Raw genomic sequence first — 17,501 nt, 5'->3', positions numbered from 1 at the left:
CATGTCTAAGGGATTTCCTCTGGTGTACGGACACGCCTACAAGTATGGAAGTCATGGTGAGTTGACGGAAGCGAAGAGTTTTGTACAGGATGAGAGGGATAGTCTTACGAGACCGTTGAATTTTAAAAGATTCCAAGAAGAGTTCAAAAAAATTAGGTTAGACGGTAATGCAACCTCGATTTGGGATGCTCTGGTGAGTGATAATCTGATTTCTGGAAGCACACATGCGTTGCAAATGGTGGAATTTTTTGAACCAGTGTTCAACCTTAAAGGATTGGATCAGGTATTGAACAGACTCTTTCTTCGTGAAGAATTAAATTTCGAAAGAGACTTTGGTAGTCTTTGTTCCAAATGGATATTGGTTCAAACTTTGATCAATAAGTGCAAACGAGATGCGACATCGTATAGACCAAAGCTAAACTCAAAGTTCAGGAACATTGGAACTCCATTTTTCGCAACTGAACTCGGAAAGTCTCCTGCAGATGTGCACTCCTTCTCCATTGATAAGAACGGTAATCACAAACTGTTCTACACTGGATTGGAACGTTACGAAATGAAGTACAAACCGTTCAAGAATCAAATTGAGTCCATCAAGATTTCAAGCCATGGAAAACCAACGAATTTCTTACTAGAGCATAACAGTGACGGAAATGTCATACGAGCTGATCATAAAGGCATATCGAGGATCGAGTACGATCATCTAGTGCAACGAGCTTCAAAGATCGTCACATCGAAAGTAACGGTAGAACTGTCATACGACTACAAGGGTGAACGCACCGCGAAGATTGTCCGCAACAAGAGCGGCGATCTCCTGCTAGAACTCCACTACGTTCGCGATCCCAAGGGAAACGTTCTGGTTGAGCTCAAGCACGAATACCCGGATCCAAAGCAAACCGACAAACCAATCGTGACGGTCACCTCCTACATCCGAGGTCCGCTGGGATTGATCGGATTTTACCGCAACAACGAATACTACAGCGTTCTGCAGGATCACGAGGGATCCACGAGGTTGGTGGTCAAGGGCGGTCAGGTGATCGCAGCGTACGATTACCTTCCGTACGGTCAGCTGATACGGAGGTTCAACTCCGATCCTGACGGTCATGTAACGTATCTGTACACGGGACAAGAGTTTGATGAAGAAACCGGTTTGTACAACTACCACGCGCGGTTGTATGACCCGGACTTGGGACGGTTCTACCAGGTTGATCCTCAGGAGCAGTATCCAAGTCCGTACAAGTACGCTGGGAACTCTCCAATCTCACTGGTTGATCCGGACGGTGAGTTCGCCTTTACCCTATTTCTGATCTGCTTGGGACTCTTCCTAGCGGGAGCAGCCCATAGCAATACCTTTGACGTCACCAAGTGGGACTTCAAAGATCCGATGCTATACCTCAGCATGTTCGGTGGAATTATTGGAGGTTTGGCGGCTGGCATGGGCGCTGCTGCTTCCGTGAGCTTCTTCACCTCGTTCTTCAGCGGATCTTCCGTCGCTGGACATCTGGCCACGGGAACGCTTTCCGTGGCAGGTGCCCTGTTTGGGGCTGCTGGGGCTTCCAACGAGTGGAATCCGGCCAAGTGGGACTGGACCTCACCAAAGATTTGGAGCGGACTCTTTGGAGGGGCTACCGTTGCTATCAACTTGCCTGGAGCTTATTTGGGAATTTTGAGAACGATGGCATTTTTGGGCAAAACTGTTTACAAAACGACTCTTCCGGTGTTGCTGATTGGGTTTGGGTACCTCGGCGGATCGATGGCCAACGATTGGGAGTTCAACCCGAACAAGTGGAGCAAAGGACCGAAGACATTCTTTGCACTGCTCGATGCAACTACAATGTCGTTGATAACCATCAGTACTCCCATGAAGCTGGCAAAACCTGTGAAATCGCTGACGAGGTTGATTCTACACAAGAAGGACCTCGTGCTACGAGGTATCAAAGTAGCAAGTTTGAAGCAATTCAACACACAGACGAATAGATTGGCAGTTTTACATGTGGTTTTTCTGTTTACCAAAAATATAAACCTGATAAAGAAGCTTCATAAGTTGGAAATGAAGCCATTGAACTCAAAGCTCTTAGGCAAATCCCGAATAAAACGGGAAGCTGTTTTCAATAGTGCAAATCAACATCAAGGATTCATATCTAAAATTAGTTCATTTTTTAATCTTGATTGGTCAAACTCAACAGTCTCACCCTCAAAAGAGACTTCACTGAAGTTATCTGTAACAAATCCCAAAGAATCCCAAACTAAAATCATTTCAAGTTATTGCTACCGTCCAGCAAACTTCAATAATCACTTCATCTGTTCTCAACCAAACTCTCAAATCAGCGTTTATTACAAGGTAAATTCCTTCGAAGGGATCAACTTCGGGCAGGACACCTTCTCCCACTGTCAGCCAATCCACTGGCACGGTCTCCCGTCGGCAAGCTGTGAAGGTGAGCGATCGACCTTCATCTACACCCCTCACGACCAGGTGACGGTGTTCAACTTTCTCGATGGTTGGATTATGTTGGCGCGGCTAGCTCCAGCTATTTTTTCAGACTTGAAACGAGGTTTTAGTTATTTGAGAAGTGTATTTCGAAAAGATGTGGAGCAAAATAAAATTTCTCAAAATTTGCTCATCCGAATTCAAGAAAATTTGAGGAGCGAATTGAAACTAATTGAAACGATTCTGAAGGTACAAGATTCGTTTCAAAATTATTCCACGCTGCAAATTTTGAGGTTTCTGAAAGATGATGTCGAAGAATTTCTAACAAAATGTCGGTCCAATTTCAATTTTCATGAATATGAAATGATTCTAGAACGATTGGAAGCATCTAAAGAAGATTTCAAAGAAACAAATATTGAAACCCGTTTAAAAGAAATAGATAAGCCAGCCTTCGTTGAAATGGAGTTCTATAAAATTAAGCCGAGTTTTCCTGGAGAACAACATTTAGCAACGAAAAAATGTCGTAATCGTTTGAATTCTAACATCTTAAGAAGTCAGCATTAATAAATACGATTAAAAATGCAGAAGAATCTAACATACTTTCTCTTCTATGAAAAAAATTAAGGTTGTTAATCGATAAAATCATCGTTGATAATATTATCGTCTGACGATAACGTTATTGTTATTTTGATTATTTTATCGTGGATAATCTTATCGCCGATATTGGACGATAACTCATTTTTAAAATCTATCTAAAATCAATAAATTCAACCATATCATGTGAAATTTTCAATGCTTCACTAAGAATATATTTTTTGAAAATGTAGTAAGTTTCAAAGTATAAATATGTACTCAAAATTGTAAACAAAATATTGTATTTTTTCGAAAGTACTCAAATTGTCATAATTTGCAATATGGGTATCAAACGAAAAGAAATTTTGTATGTTTTTTTTTTCAATTAATTAAGGTGAAGCCGTTGATCATTTTAGAAGAAAATTGATCATCACGATAATATATTCTGTATTAAATTCAATTTAACGAATTTCAGCACCAAAAGGAATCAGCGTGTGCCGGTTGTTGCCTTCTTGAAGCCACTGAAAGAATTTTTGATCTAAATCAAGTGTGCTTCAAAATTTATATAATTTTGTGGCACAGTCATTGACGTCCTAGTTGGCAATCATTGATTAATGACGATTTCCATAACTTCACAAGGAATGGGATAATCGTTACCAAAAGGAATCAGCATGTGTAGGGCACTATTCTTAACAACTTGTTGAAGGAATTTTGTCAAAATATTGAAAGTGACGCAAAATTTATATCTTTGAACGAAAATTCATGACAATGATGGAAGTCTTCACGTTAAATAAGTTTTGTAAAATACAAAATTTCTCACAACATACCGTATTTTTTCAAAAGTACTCAAATTTTCATTATTTGCAATATGGTTAGTGAACGAATAGAAATTTTGATGTGCTTTTTCAATTTATTAGAGTTTTTTTAATACTAAAATTTTCAAATATTACAGTATTTTTATGAAAATACTAAAATTTTGCAATTTAGGTATCAAACGATGTAAAATTTCATAAGGTTTTCAATTTGTTAGAGTTTTTTTTTTTAATTTACTTGAATTAACACAAATTTCCGTATTTTTCGAAAATACTCAAATTTTAAAATATGCAATATGGGTATCAAACGATGCGAAATTTTGTATGCTTTTTCACTTTATTAGAGTTTTTTTTGAAAATACTAAAATTTTCACAAATTACCGTATTTTTCGAAAATACTCAAATTTTCAAAATATGCAATATGGGTTTCAAACGAAGCGAAACTTTGTATGCTTTTTGGAAAATAGTTAAATTTTCACAAATGACCTATTTTTTCCGAAAACATTCTAACAAAATGAAAATAGTATTCGAAATTTCGCATCGTTTGATACCCATATTGCATATTTTGAATATTTGAGTACTTTTGAAAAAATACGGTATTTTGTGAAAATTTAGGTATTTAAAAAAAACTCTGAAAAAATGTAAAAGCATTAAAAAAAATCGCATCGTTAAATACTCATATTGCATGTTTTAAAAATTGAAGTGTTTTCGAAAAAAGATAAGGTCATTTGTTAAAATTTTAGAATTTTCTAAAAATCACTAATAAATTGAAAAAGCATATTTTTTTAATTCATTCGTAAGGCCGTTGCAAATATTTTTCAAAGTTTATGAAAACATAGATTTTATGACGTTTTCAAAAATTTCCCGGGAATAAATAATATATTTTTTCCGTTTTCCGGGAAACTTGGACGCCCTACTTTGAAATCGTCGAATAATGGGGTAAATATCAATATCAGTTTGACAACTGATTTTGACGCTTGAGTTGTTTTTCATCCGAATACATTTGAATAAGAGAGCATCCAAATTTGCGGACATTCCGAATCCGCTCTGTACTTCTTACAACCATAAAAAGCATCAAGGAAAAGCAAAATGCATTCTGCCGATTTACTTGAATTGATGGGAAATACACGAATTACTGAGTAACTATGGAATTACTCGAATTACTACGGAATTACTAGGTAATTCCAGAATTACAGGAATTACTGCAGAATTGCGGAGTAATTCTGGAATTACTGAATTACTTACTCAAAATACGAATGATTCCGTACTAGCTATAACTTTGGATTCTTACATGAAAATTAATAGGCAATAAATAGAATCATAAAAGGTTTATCGAAATTATCTTTTTAACAGTTATTTTTCAATATTTTATTATTTTCTGAAGTATGAGTAGTGCGGTGCCTGTGTGGACGCGCAGTCTTGTTTTTTCGTGTTATTTTCCGTCTCTTTTGTGTAGCTGTTCGAGTGCATGGGGTGATTGGTCATTATAATTAAATAATAGCATCATTAGTGTGGTGCTTTTCGGGACGCGCAGTTCTGTTTTTTTTACCTTCTTCTTTTTTCATTGTTTTTTTTTCACTCGCGTTCGTTGACCGATGAGTTTTTTTGTGTTGTTCTCTTTTTATAGTTTTCTATAAAAACGTACCTATTTTTTGAGACTAGCAAGTCGTATTGCTGGATTAAGCCCTTTCTATATCATCGATGATTGGAAGGCACGCCTTCGAATATTTTTTAAGGCTTATGATATAAAATTATTTCAATTAATGAAGCCCTTCCTACATCACCGTTGATCGGAAGGCAAGCCGACGGAGAATGTCTGGAGAATCGCGGTCGAATTAATACTATATTTAAATCCCTAGATAGCTATCTTTCCGCAGCCGGCTGCCTAAGATTTTTAAAATTTCAACCGATAAACAAATTGCTTATGGTCGCATCACCTACCACAGTGAATCCTGACCTCATACCCATCTCACTAACCCCTCAAAACTCATGTGATACTTTGTCGGAGACGCAGCTGATTTAGCGGTCCCATCACTCAAGTATCGGCTAACATTCCCATGCACTTCCCCGTGTCTTACCTCTGGTCGTGGCCGGCGTCGGTATTGATCACCATGATAGGGACCTTTGAAAATTGCGAAGGGGTGATGATTGGTTCCTACTTTTCATCTGTGGTCCACGGAGCAATGTTTGGGGGTCCTGTTCAATAACGAAGTTGCAGCTACGGGTAGACACCAATGCTATGCTATGCTATTTTATTATTTTCTGGAGTATGTTTTCACAAACAAGATTCATGGAATTACCAGGATTACTCTGGAATTACTCAGTAAATCCGGAATTACAGAATTACTTGCTCAAATTCCAAGTAATTCCGGATTAGTGACCAGTCTGACACGATGCTGGAAACCCCTTGATTTTATCATAACAAGTTTTACAATTATGAAACTTGTCAATGGAAACATTGTTAAATAAACTGGTTCGTATAATGTAAGTTCAACTAGTTACTCAACACACGTCACGAAACGTTCATTTTGCAAGACAAAGAATCACCTGGACAAGCTTTGCCTGCAGTATTTCTTGATTCCAGACTACGACCAGAGAATGTGATGGCATCAGTTCATATATAAATCGAAGCTTTCCTCAGTCTACTCACTGTTCAAGAGAACAAAATGGCACAAACTAATGGAAAGAAAGTACAACTAACTCTCAAAAGTGATTCCGAGATCAAGTTGAAAACCCCCGTTTTCGATGACGATTCCATACAAGTGGTAGAAGTGATTGAACAAAAAAGTGTTGAAGTTTTCGTGCGTGATGAACTCCGGCTGATCAAATATGTCCTCCAAAACAATGTCTGGACCAAAGCTTACGCAAAGGAAAACTTTTTCAAAAATCAACTCATGCTAAATTCGAAAAATTGGCTAGTGGCAAGACTGCAAGGAACGACCTTCATCGCGCTGTTCACCAAGTTTGGACTAGCAATTTATGACGATTCCAAGAATCTGCAGGAAGTGATCGTGGATGGCATCATGGATTCGATCAACATGGCAGACGGTGATGGAGTTAAACCAATCATTTTGCACGGAGTTTACGATGATCGGAACGTGCTGTTCTTTGGCCGTGACAACAAGGGGGAAGTGTACGTGGAAATGTTCAATTCTGAGGGGAGAGTGATAAATCTACTTGTTATTGAGAGTGGCTTTTCAAGTGGTGTGTTATTTGGTGTTTACGAGCTTGGTGGTGAGCTACGATCCCTTGGTAAACGGCTGGAGAAGGAGATCATTTTGTATGATATGATCAAACCGACGTCGACGACATTGCAAATTAAAGCTACAATTCCAATTGGATCAACGCTTGGATCGTTCGATAAAGCCTTTAAGAAGGACTCTACACTGTATTACTTCAACGATGTTGGGCTCTCCGTGATTGATTTGGATACCAAGAAGCAAAAGCTGTATTGCAATGAGTTTTCTGCACTTCGTGGATGGAATCAAAAGTATTTTGATACAATACAATTTGTTGAAGGTGAAGAAGTTATATTTATATTCTCTGGACCTAAAGGAATCGGCAGCTGTCAGATATCTAACAATTCTTGTGACTTGAAGCATGCAGGAAGAAGCGATTTCAAGAACGTGAACGTTTTAAAAGTTTTAAAAAACCCCAACTCTTTGAGAGTTGTTAGTTTTTCAGAAGACACCATACAAATTCTAACCCTCTCTGAGACTGATACAATTCAAAAGATCCCGAAACACGAACTCAAATCAGCTGAACCAACCCCGCTTACAGTCTCGGACGACCTCCTCCGCAAAATCGATCCAACCCTCAAGATTCCCACCGTTCGCTGGTGGGGCGAAACGTTCGATGAGACGATCTTCAAGGAAGCCACCAACCGGAATACCGGCAGGTTGAGCTTTGCGTTTCCGCTGGTGGACATCCAGAGCAGGATGGGCATCCAGATTCAGGTGAGCGCGTTCTACGAGGATTCGGAGGAAGTTGCTGGTGGAGCGCTGGGAGTGAACTGGAAGCTGGAGGAGAACTACATCGTGGTGGATCGGAAGGGCACGGTGTTTGAGGAACTTCATGAGTACTATTTGGTAAGGGGGAATCGGAGGGCGAGGCTTTTGAGGGATTTCGAGGGAAGTAATGGGAAGGTGGTAAAGTTTTCGATTGCTGATATGAAGGACTTGAAGATTGAGTTGAGGTATAATGATGAGCAGTGGTTCGTTGAAGATAAGAAGCTTCGATATATTTTCGGGAAAGATGGTAATAGAGAGGCGATTTCTCGGATGACTGGGTGGGAAAATTGGTTTGGATCAACCGCAAAACAAGTGAGACAGAGCAATATCAAAGTATTCCCATTTGCCTGGCATTTGCTTAAAGTGGAGAACATTTGGGATTCCACTGATGTGATTTCGTATCATTACAATGTTGATAAAGATGGGGCTAAGACAATGGTATCTAATTTGATCAAGATTTCTGACTTGAAAAGTCACTCGATTGAACTCGTTTATGATTCAAATAAACTATTGACTAATATTGAAATCAAAACTCTGTGGTATAATCAAAGCTTGATTTTAAAATATGACCAGAACTACTTGAAGTCCATCAATCAATTCAATAGAATTATGCTAGCCTTCGATTACTACTCCAACGGAGGTAAAAGACGTCAACTTGCAGAAGTTACCTTACCATCAAGTGAGAAAGTAAACTACGACAATCAGAATGTGGCAGTCCCCAACGAAGAAGTAAACTTTGGAAAAAGTGAAATTTTCATTGGAAGAGGCTCATACCTTTTGGAGGCCAAATTGAAAGACAACAAAATATCAATAAGAACTCGGGACCTGGCAGGTAAAAACAACATGGTAGAGGAAAAAAACTTCTCGGTTGACTTTTACGAGAGGCTAGACTCCTTCCATGCGATTGTTGAGGAAAAATTCTTTTTGGTGCTTTGTTATTTTGAAAATCTCCTCTCGCTTTACGTTTTTGGTTTAGAAGAATTTGCTATGGATATGCTGAAAAGGTATACAGCAAACAAAAGCCAAACCGATGTTCGCGCAGATCACAACTACATTCTCGTAAGAAATCATAATAATTTGATCTTTTTTCACTGGAATGAGAGAACTAAAAGTTGGAAGACTGATTCTCAGCAAATTTCAAATTTTTATTCAATAGCCTTCATTGATCGAGGTGTGGCATATTTGACCACCGACCATCAGCTTACAATTTGCAGGTGGAATCATGGCATGAAAAAGATGGTGAAGGAAATTGGATCAAAATTGCACAATTTTAGCAAGATTGATGAAATATTCAACAGAATAAAGTTGAGTGACAAAAAGGGTGAAGAATATTCTACCAAGACGAAAGCAAACTTTAAGGAAAAGGCAATTGTTGTTCATTATAATATGATTGCTGTGAGATCCGTTGAGTTGACCCATCTAGGACTGTTCAAAGTCAGCGTTAATTTGTATCTTCTTTCGAAAAGTTATGAACTCGCTTCGTTTAATACAATCACCTTACGTGGAGACGATTTAAAACGCTTTCATATAACTTTAGATGCCATCTTTGAACATAAAACCACGCAGGTAACGTTCAAGTACAGGAATTACGAAAATGAGCGACTGGTTCTATACGTAGATCAGGTTGACCCAATGCCAGAGGGAAGAAAAATCGACGACTATGCTGGCCTGGCCGAAGAAATGCTAATGCCACTCGATTTTGACAAGTACTTCTTCAACGTGAATGACGGATTCATACTCATCATGAATCATGCTATAAGATTCGATGGTGATACCTTCGTTGCGATACCAGTTGATAAGACGGAACTTCAAATGAAGCAGTTCAATTTTCAGATAGGACAGGAATATTCACTATCCAAAGCGTTGAACAACGTTGAAATCAAGCTGATAGCAACCAAATCCAACGTAACCTTGCATCGATTTGAGAAAAATCAACCGCAAAACATCACCATCAAATATCCAAACTATTGCTTGGAAACGTTTGATGGTGGTCTAACCGTTATCCCACTTAATCCCGATCGCATCACTCCATACAAACTCTGGAATCGATCCCTCCACCCGGCCAGCATCCCTCAGCTTCTACTGACAACCGATCAAGAAGGTAACGTGTACGGAGCACCCGCCAGAATAGTCCGGTTCGATTGGAACAACTCGGTAGTGACGATGACTACCATCTCCGGGCTGGGAAGCCCGTCCAGAACTCGCTACCTATACCTAGATCCAGCCATAATGGACACCAGTGTGTACTACCGGACGACGCACGTGATACCGGGTGGTTCTAGCGATCTCAGGTTTGGATACTTTGAGCAACGCACGGATATGGTACGTGGTAGGAACGATGTGCAGGTGTTTGATTCGAAGAAGCAGCTGTTCGATAAGGATTACCTCAGTCGATTGGAGGCCAAGTCTCGCAAGCAAAGGGAAGAGCAGTTCCAGGACATGAAGGATGATCCGCGGACTGTGATTTGGGATAAAAGTAGACGGTTTCCGGTAGTTCGAGCGGCACCGTTTCAGGTTGAGGACGAGGTAGTGGGATTCATGGGATTCGAGGAGTACGAAGCTAAGAGAAGATGGGATTTCAAGCAAGATTCTATTGAAAAGGACAAATTCTCTGCTACTGGAAAGAATTATCTGAGGTTGAAGAAGGGTGAACGCATTTCAGTAACGTTCGTGCCAAAAAACTACGCCGGCGTATTTGTAGCAAGAGCATGCATTAGACCAACCTCAAAATCGGATTTTCAAACACTTCCTGATAAGATTTCCAACATTTTGGGTCTATCCGCATCAGGTTCAACCGTCAAATCGTCTGGCGTTACGATTTCCTCACGTCTGAATGAGTGGTACATTCTTCAAGCTATGATCAACATGACAGATTCCATGAATTCTCGAATATCTCTCGAAGTCAATGCTCACCCATTTGAGATTCACGTTGACCATGTCTTGTACGCCCCGCTGGATCTCAACTTTGAAGCTATCGTGTACGATTCCCAAACGGCACTGCCAACCGAAGTGATCCGGAACAACGGACAAGTCACGCGATTCATCAACGATGGCTACGGCAGGAAGATGGTTGAACTGTACCAGAGTGGACTTGTTAAGATATTTGAAAGTTACCAAGTGCGATCTGATAGTCCCTACCGGAAGGAGTTCTATACCTCATCGTTAGTTATCAAGCCGATTAACGGAATTGTTACCCCATTTAGTCCGTATGTAATACGCAACTATTGGGACTTTGCAGAGATTGAAATATTACAAATTTCTCAGCGATATCTAAAAATTAATGGACAGATTCACTACAAAATCCCAATAACCAGCGATTCAGTTTGGCTGCATTTTCAGTACGGATCCCTGGCCAACGCTCTTTCTATACGTATTGGATCAACTATTGTTACTACGCTCCATCGCAGTTCAATTCCAACAAGTGGACAATTGACAATGTTGATAAGTCCACACTTTTACACGATCTGGATTGATGGATCGCTGCTCCAAAGTGGAGTAAAAGCGGGTTTGAAAATAATTGGTTCAAAGCTATCACTTGCTGGAAGTATTGTCCTCTCGGACATTGTCATTATCGACGGGTCCGAGTTTCTCATAACCTACCACAATCGCGAGTCTAATCCTACTCAGGAAATCCAGCTTGGTAGCAGCGGCAGTATTTTCATACGAGAAACGCTTTACGATGAGATCGACAGGAAAACGAAACAAACTCTGTGGACGAAACTTCAGCATACGGATGTGAAACATCCCCTGGGATATCAAAACAAGTTTGTTGAAAGTCATGATCAAAGTGGCTCTCTGCACGGTCTGGTGGAAAAGTTCAATCCAAAAGCGCCGAGCTATCCGTACCAAGGCTTCCTCTACCACAACGTTCCAGTGGACGTTCAAAGTGGGGTCAGTCAACCGGGCAGTGCAAATACCACCACTTTCAGCGTCAACTCCACAGTTCCATACATTCTGCTGCACTACCCAACGTCTCGGGGCTTCCGGCACTCTGAGGAACGAAAGCTGAACGGAGCGATCCACGTCAGCGTAGAAGATAACCGGAACCAAGTGGTAGCCGAGTACGCTCGCACCGAGGACTACAACAACATCCTGACGACGTACGAGTACGATGAGCTAGGGAATTTGCTGCGAATGATTCCTCCGAATCACCATGAAGATCATGACAAATATGTTGCTGGGAAACAGTTGGAGTCTTCACCGTGGGAAATTAAAATGAAGTATTATGACAATACTAAATTACTAAAATTGCGTCAGACTCCGGACTTTGGAAGGATGGAATTCGTCTACAATGAGTATGATCAGCTAAGGTTTCAATTTCATTACAATGATGAAGGAAAACTCGTCAAAATCAAGTATTATCTGTACAACATAGAAGGTAGAACGCAAGAATTTGGCTTGCTGGATCCAAAGATGCATGGTGAACTTCGCAACGATCCCAACAAACCATTCCAGCGAGGTGATACCTTCATACTGTTTAATTATGGCGAAGAAGATCCTGCGTTGCGAAATCGAATAATCTATGTATTCAAACAGAATGAGAAGCAGGTCCAGGAAGAAGTGTTTTTGTTTGACGAAGAGGAGAATCTGATCAGCAGGGATATCATTTCCAACGGAGAAATGGTTAAGAATCGATCGATACAATTCTATCATGAAAATGAGAAAATCTCCGTCATTCATTATCCTACGGACATAACCCTACACTGCAATCACAATTCCAGAGGAGAGATAACCTCCATTATAGATCATTTTGGAACTAAAATCGCTTCCTTCACTCACGATCCTCAAGGGAAGGTCGCTACCATAGTTCACGAAAAGGAGAACTTCACCGTCACCTATTCATACGATACCGCTGGACATTTGCTGAAGATCATGAGTCCATTTCTTGAAGAGGTTATATCTCATCAGGACGGAGGATACGGAGCTGAACCCGTGGGCGATGGAACGATTCTTCGAACGGAATTTCGCGCTCTCTGGCATGATAAGGCCGCTAGAAGTCAGATTGCGCTCAAACCTTCAGATTTTGTAAGTGAGAAGATGAGTTACGAGATGGCTGCGCTGTGTTACCGAGCGTTGAAGAAGAAAAAGCTTATCGATACGCTTGGACGACCCGTCAGGACGTTCTACCCAGAATTGCACATAGATCTTCCGGTCAAATGCTCCACGAGGGTTGAAGGAAATCACGTAGCCGAGATGTTCTTGACGAAGGGATTCCCTCAGCTGTACGGACATGCCTACAAGTATGGGAGTCACGGTGAACTGATTGAAGCGAAGAGTTACATCCAGGATGAGAGGGATAGCCTTACGAGACCGTTGACATTTAAAAGATTCCAAGAAGTGTTCCGGAAGGCACGCTTGGAAGGCAATGCAACTTCAACCTGGGAAAATCTTAAAAAGCATTATCTGATCTCCAAAGGTACAAATGCTCTGCAGATGGGTCAATACTACGAAACCGATATCAAATTCAGTACGCTGAGCGTGATTTTGAATAGGTATCATGTTTTAAAGAATCCAGATTCGAAAGAAAATGCTGACACTCTTTGCGCCAAATGGATCATCGATTCAGACGGAATCAAAAAATGCAAACGAGACGTGACTTCCTACAGTCCAAAGGAGCGCACAAAGTTCAAGAACATTGCTAATCATGCAAAGATCATCAAGTTATTAGCGCCCTTTTTCGCAACTGAACTTGGAAAGTCTCCTGCAGATGTGCACTCCTTCTCCATCGATAAGAACGGTAATCACAAACTGTTCTACACTGGATTTGAACGTTACGAAATGAAGTACAAACAGTTCAAGAATCAAATTGAGTCCATCAAGATTTCAAGCCATGGAAAACCAACAAATTACGTACTAGAGCATAACAGTGACGGGAATGTAATACGAGCTGATCATAAAGGCATATCGAAGATCGAGTACGACCATCTAGTGCAACGAGCTTCAAAGATTGTCACATCGAAAGTAACGGTAGAACTCTCTTACGACTACAAGGGCGAACGCACCTCGAAGATTGTCCGCAACAAAAGCGGCGATCTTCTGCTAAAACTCCACTACGTTCGCGATCCCAAGGAAAACGTTCTGGTTGAACTCAAGCACGAATACCCGGATCCAAAGCAAACCGACAAACCAATCGTGACGGTCACCTCCTACATCCGAGGTCCGCTGGGATTGATCGGATTCTACCGCAACAACGAATACTACAGCGTTCTGCAGGATCACGAGGGATCCACGAGGTTGGTAGTCAAGGGCGGTCAGGTGATCGCAGCGTACGATTACCTTCCGTATGGTCAGCTGATACGGAGGTTCAACTCCGACCCTGATGGTCATGTAACGTATCTGTACACGGGACAAGAGCTGGATGAAGAGACCGGGTTGTACAACTACCACGCGCGGTTGTATGACCCGGACTTGGGACGGTTCTACCAGGTTGATCCTCAAGAACAATATCCTAGTCCGTACAAATACGCTGGGAACTCCCCAATTTCGCTGGTCGACCCGGACGGAGAATTCGCTTTCCTCCTGTTCATGATTTGCTTGGGAGCGTTCCTGGCGGGAGCAGCACACAGTAAAACGTTCGACGTAACAAAATGGAACTTCAAAGATCCGATGCTATACCTCAGCATGTTCGGTGGAGCAGTTGGTGGAGCGGCAGCTGCCATGGGTGCTGCAGCTTCGTTGAGCTTTTTCACCTCGTTCTTTGGTGGATCGACGGTTGCTGGTGTGTTGGCTACGGGAACACTTGCCGTGGCTGGAGCCCTGTTCGGAGGTGCCGGAGCTGCCAACGAGTGGAATCCGGCCAAATGGGACTGGACATCGCCTGCACTGTACAGCGGGTTCTTCCGCGGGGCAACATTCGCGCTCAGCTTACCCGGAGCCTATCTGGGAGCAGTCAAAATGATGGCCATGCTGGGAAAAACCGTTTACAAAACGGGACTGGCGCTTCTTATTGCGGGATTTGGCTACATTGGAGGAGCAATGGCCAACGATTGGGAGTTTAATCCAACCAAATGGGACACTGGACCAAAAACACTCTTTGCCTTGTTTGACGGTACTACGATTGCCCTTTTGACGGCAAGTACTCCGATGAAATTAGCAAAACCTCTGAAATCCCTTACGAAATTTATTACACATAAGAAAGATCTCGTAATGCGAAGTGTTAAAGTAGTAAGTTTCAAAGCTCTAACATCCCAAACTAACAGGTTGGCGGTATTTCATGTATCCCTGATGGTTGGTAGACAGGCAGGCTTGATGAAGAAGCTGCACCAGTTGCAAACATCACCAGTAAGAGCCATTGAAGGCAAAAAGAGAAACAAACGAGATATCTTTGAGTCCATCCCCAGCAGTTCAGATCGACTGGAAGACTTCTTGTCTACAATTTGGTCATACTTAAATCTCAATTCGGCTTTTGAATCCCATCAAGCACCAAATGCTAAAACCTCAACGAAATTGTACAAACGAAAATCTAAAGAAACCAAATCAAAGCAATTCCAAAAATATTGTATCCGTCCAACAAACTCCAAGTTCCACTTCATTTGTCCTCAACAAAACTTTCAAATCAGCGTTTATCCCAAAATGAAACCATTCGAAGAGATCGGCTTCGGGCAGGACACCTTTTCCCGTTGCATGCCAATCCATTGGGACGACCTTCCAGCGGTAGCATGTGAGGGGGTTCGATCGACCTTTATCTACACTGCTTACGATCAGGCTACGGTGTTTCACTATCTCGATGGTTGGATTATGTTGGCGCGGGTTGCTCCAGCTATTTGTAGGGATTTAAAACGAGGTTTTATGAATCTCTTGAAAATTTTCATGCAAAAACCAAAGAAAAATAAAATTTCTCGAAGTGTTTTCAACCAAATTGAAGAAGTTTTGAAGAGCGAAATTGATGAAATTGATGGTATTTTGGAGCAATCCTCTCAGAGTGAACAAATTATGCAAATGTGGACATTTTTGAAGGAGGATATTGCAGAATTTCTGGATAAAACATGGTACAAGTACGACAATTATGAGTTTGAAATCATTCAAGAGCGATTAATTGCATTCAAAGAAGATATTCTGGAAACAGCTTTATTACATACCTGCACTAGTGAGTTAGTAAATATGAGCAAAATAAATGTAAAATCACTTAAAATTATGTCACATTTCACAAGTAATGAACCAATCAAAATGATAAATTATTTCGGTTGTATGCAAACTTTAATAGCAAATGAAAATGAATTAAACTAGATCACATTTATTAATTTTATATCTTAAGGCCGTTCAATTCCATGTGAATGTAATAAAAAAAGGAAAATTTTAATTTAAAGCAAATTTTAATCACTTCACCAAAAATATCACAGCCTGGAAACCATCACATCACAATCCTTCTTTGCGTTTTCAAATTAAATAAAATTTATGTTTATTTTGTCATATAAGATATTGTTATGTATGGACGGAAATTTAAAAATTTAATCACGTGATTTATTAATGGCCCAAATACACTAATTCAAGTTAATCATTTTCTTAGCCATTATTATTGACTAATTTGAAATTCAAAAGTTCCAATATATTGTCGTTAATTTCGGAAGTACGATGCAATTTGCTTAAGATTGTTCATCTACCTATACGTCTTTCAAGTGCCCAAAACTAAAAATAAATGAAATTTTGTTACAATTTGGAGGAAAATGAATTTTAGTGTCGAAGGTCACGGTTGCTCTTACGACTATTTGAAAACTCACCCGAGATTCAGAATATTTGTTTTCATTTTAAATTCCATGTTTTTTGTAGCTTTACTAGGTCATTTTTCAGAGTGTAATAATGTTCTACAAAGTTGTAGAACAGACAATTACAAAAAAATATATATTAGCGTGTCCCAAAAAAACACGAAGTCGAGGAAATCAATGTGCTCAGTCCTCAAATGATAGATAACAATGTTAGAAACAACTCTCTCATACATGAAAACTTTCGGAAATTTTTTCGACAATTTCACAAAATCTGCTTAGAAAAAATGGAAAATCTTATAATTTCAATAGACTATACCATAAAATGATGGTCTCTGGTCCAATAAACAAGTTAATGATATCGATTTAAAAACCTTGTTTTTAGTTTCCAGGTAGCTTTTATGTCGAAAAATATGAGTTTTTGCATGACTTTTTTTCAATCTTTTCCCTCGGTATTGAACACAAAAATTTCCTCATCTGTAAGGATACATGCATCTTGTAGAAAATTTTCTGCCGAAGATTTTTGTCTAAGCAACTTTGAAGTTTCATCAACTCTGAGCTGAGATATTCCAGTTTTTGTAAAGAAAGAATATTGAATTTCTGAAATTGTTGAAATTAATCATATTTAGCATACAATATTAAAGGAAACTAAAGCCTAATTTGAAGTAAGGCTATATCGCATCAGTTTTTAAACATAATTAGCTCATCCTCTAATACTTAAGCCACTTGATGTTGTTTTCTCATGGCACACTACGTGCTAAATCAATTGCTCTTAGTAAATAACTCATGTTTAGAGCATTTTGCATTTAAGCCAATCGATGCACGTTTGCTGCTTTTCAATGGATACACATAAACAAGTAACAAATCGATGCCTCTGTGCTTTCTTATGCTCACTAGATAGGAAAACCAGCAAGCTTAGTACAAGAGAGCACAGATGCATCGAAATATAAGGTTCGATTGTACGGGGATGGCGATTGTACAC

At 40.1% G+C, this 17,501-nt stretch overlaps 1 protein-coding gene across 1 annotated transcript; it reads left to right on the top strand.

The window, feature by feature from the left end:
- Nucleotides 1-6,432: 6,432 nt before the first annotated feature.
- Nucleotides 6,433-16,067, top strand: LOC120421727 (uncharacterized). The gene has a single exon (XM_039584975.2). The coding sequence runs from the start codon at nt 6,477-6,479 to the stop codon at nt 16,044-16,046; it is 9,570 nt and encodes a 3,189-aa protein (XP_039440909.1). The 5' UTR covers nt 6,433-6,476; the 3' UTR covers nt 16,047-16,067.
- The last annotated feature ends 1,434 nt before the right edge of the window (nt 16,068-17,501 follow it).

The sequence above is a fragment of the Culex pipiens genome, chromosome 2 (genome assembly GCF_016801865.2).
Source record: "Culex pipiens pallens isolate TS chromosome 2, TS_CPP_V2, whole genome shotgun sequence".
NCBI classification, from domain to species: Eukaryota; Metazoa; Arthropoda; class Insecta; order Diptera; family Culicidae; genus Culex; species Culex pipiens.
Note: the sequence above shows the minus strand (reverse complement) of the source record. Positions and strands in the feature narration are given on the sequence as shown.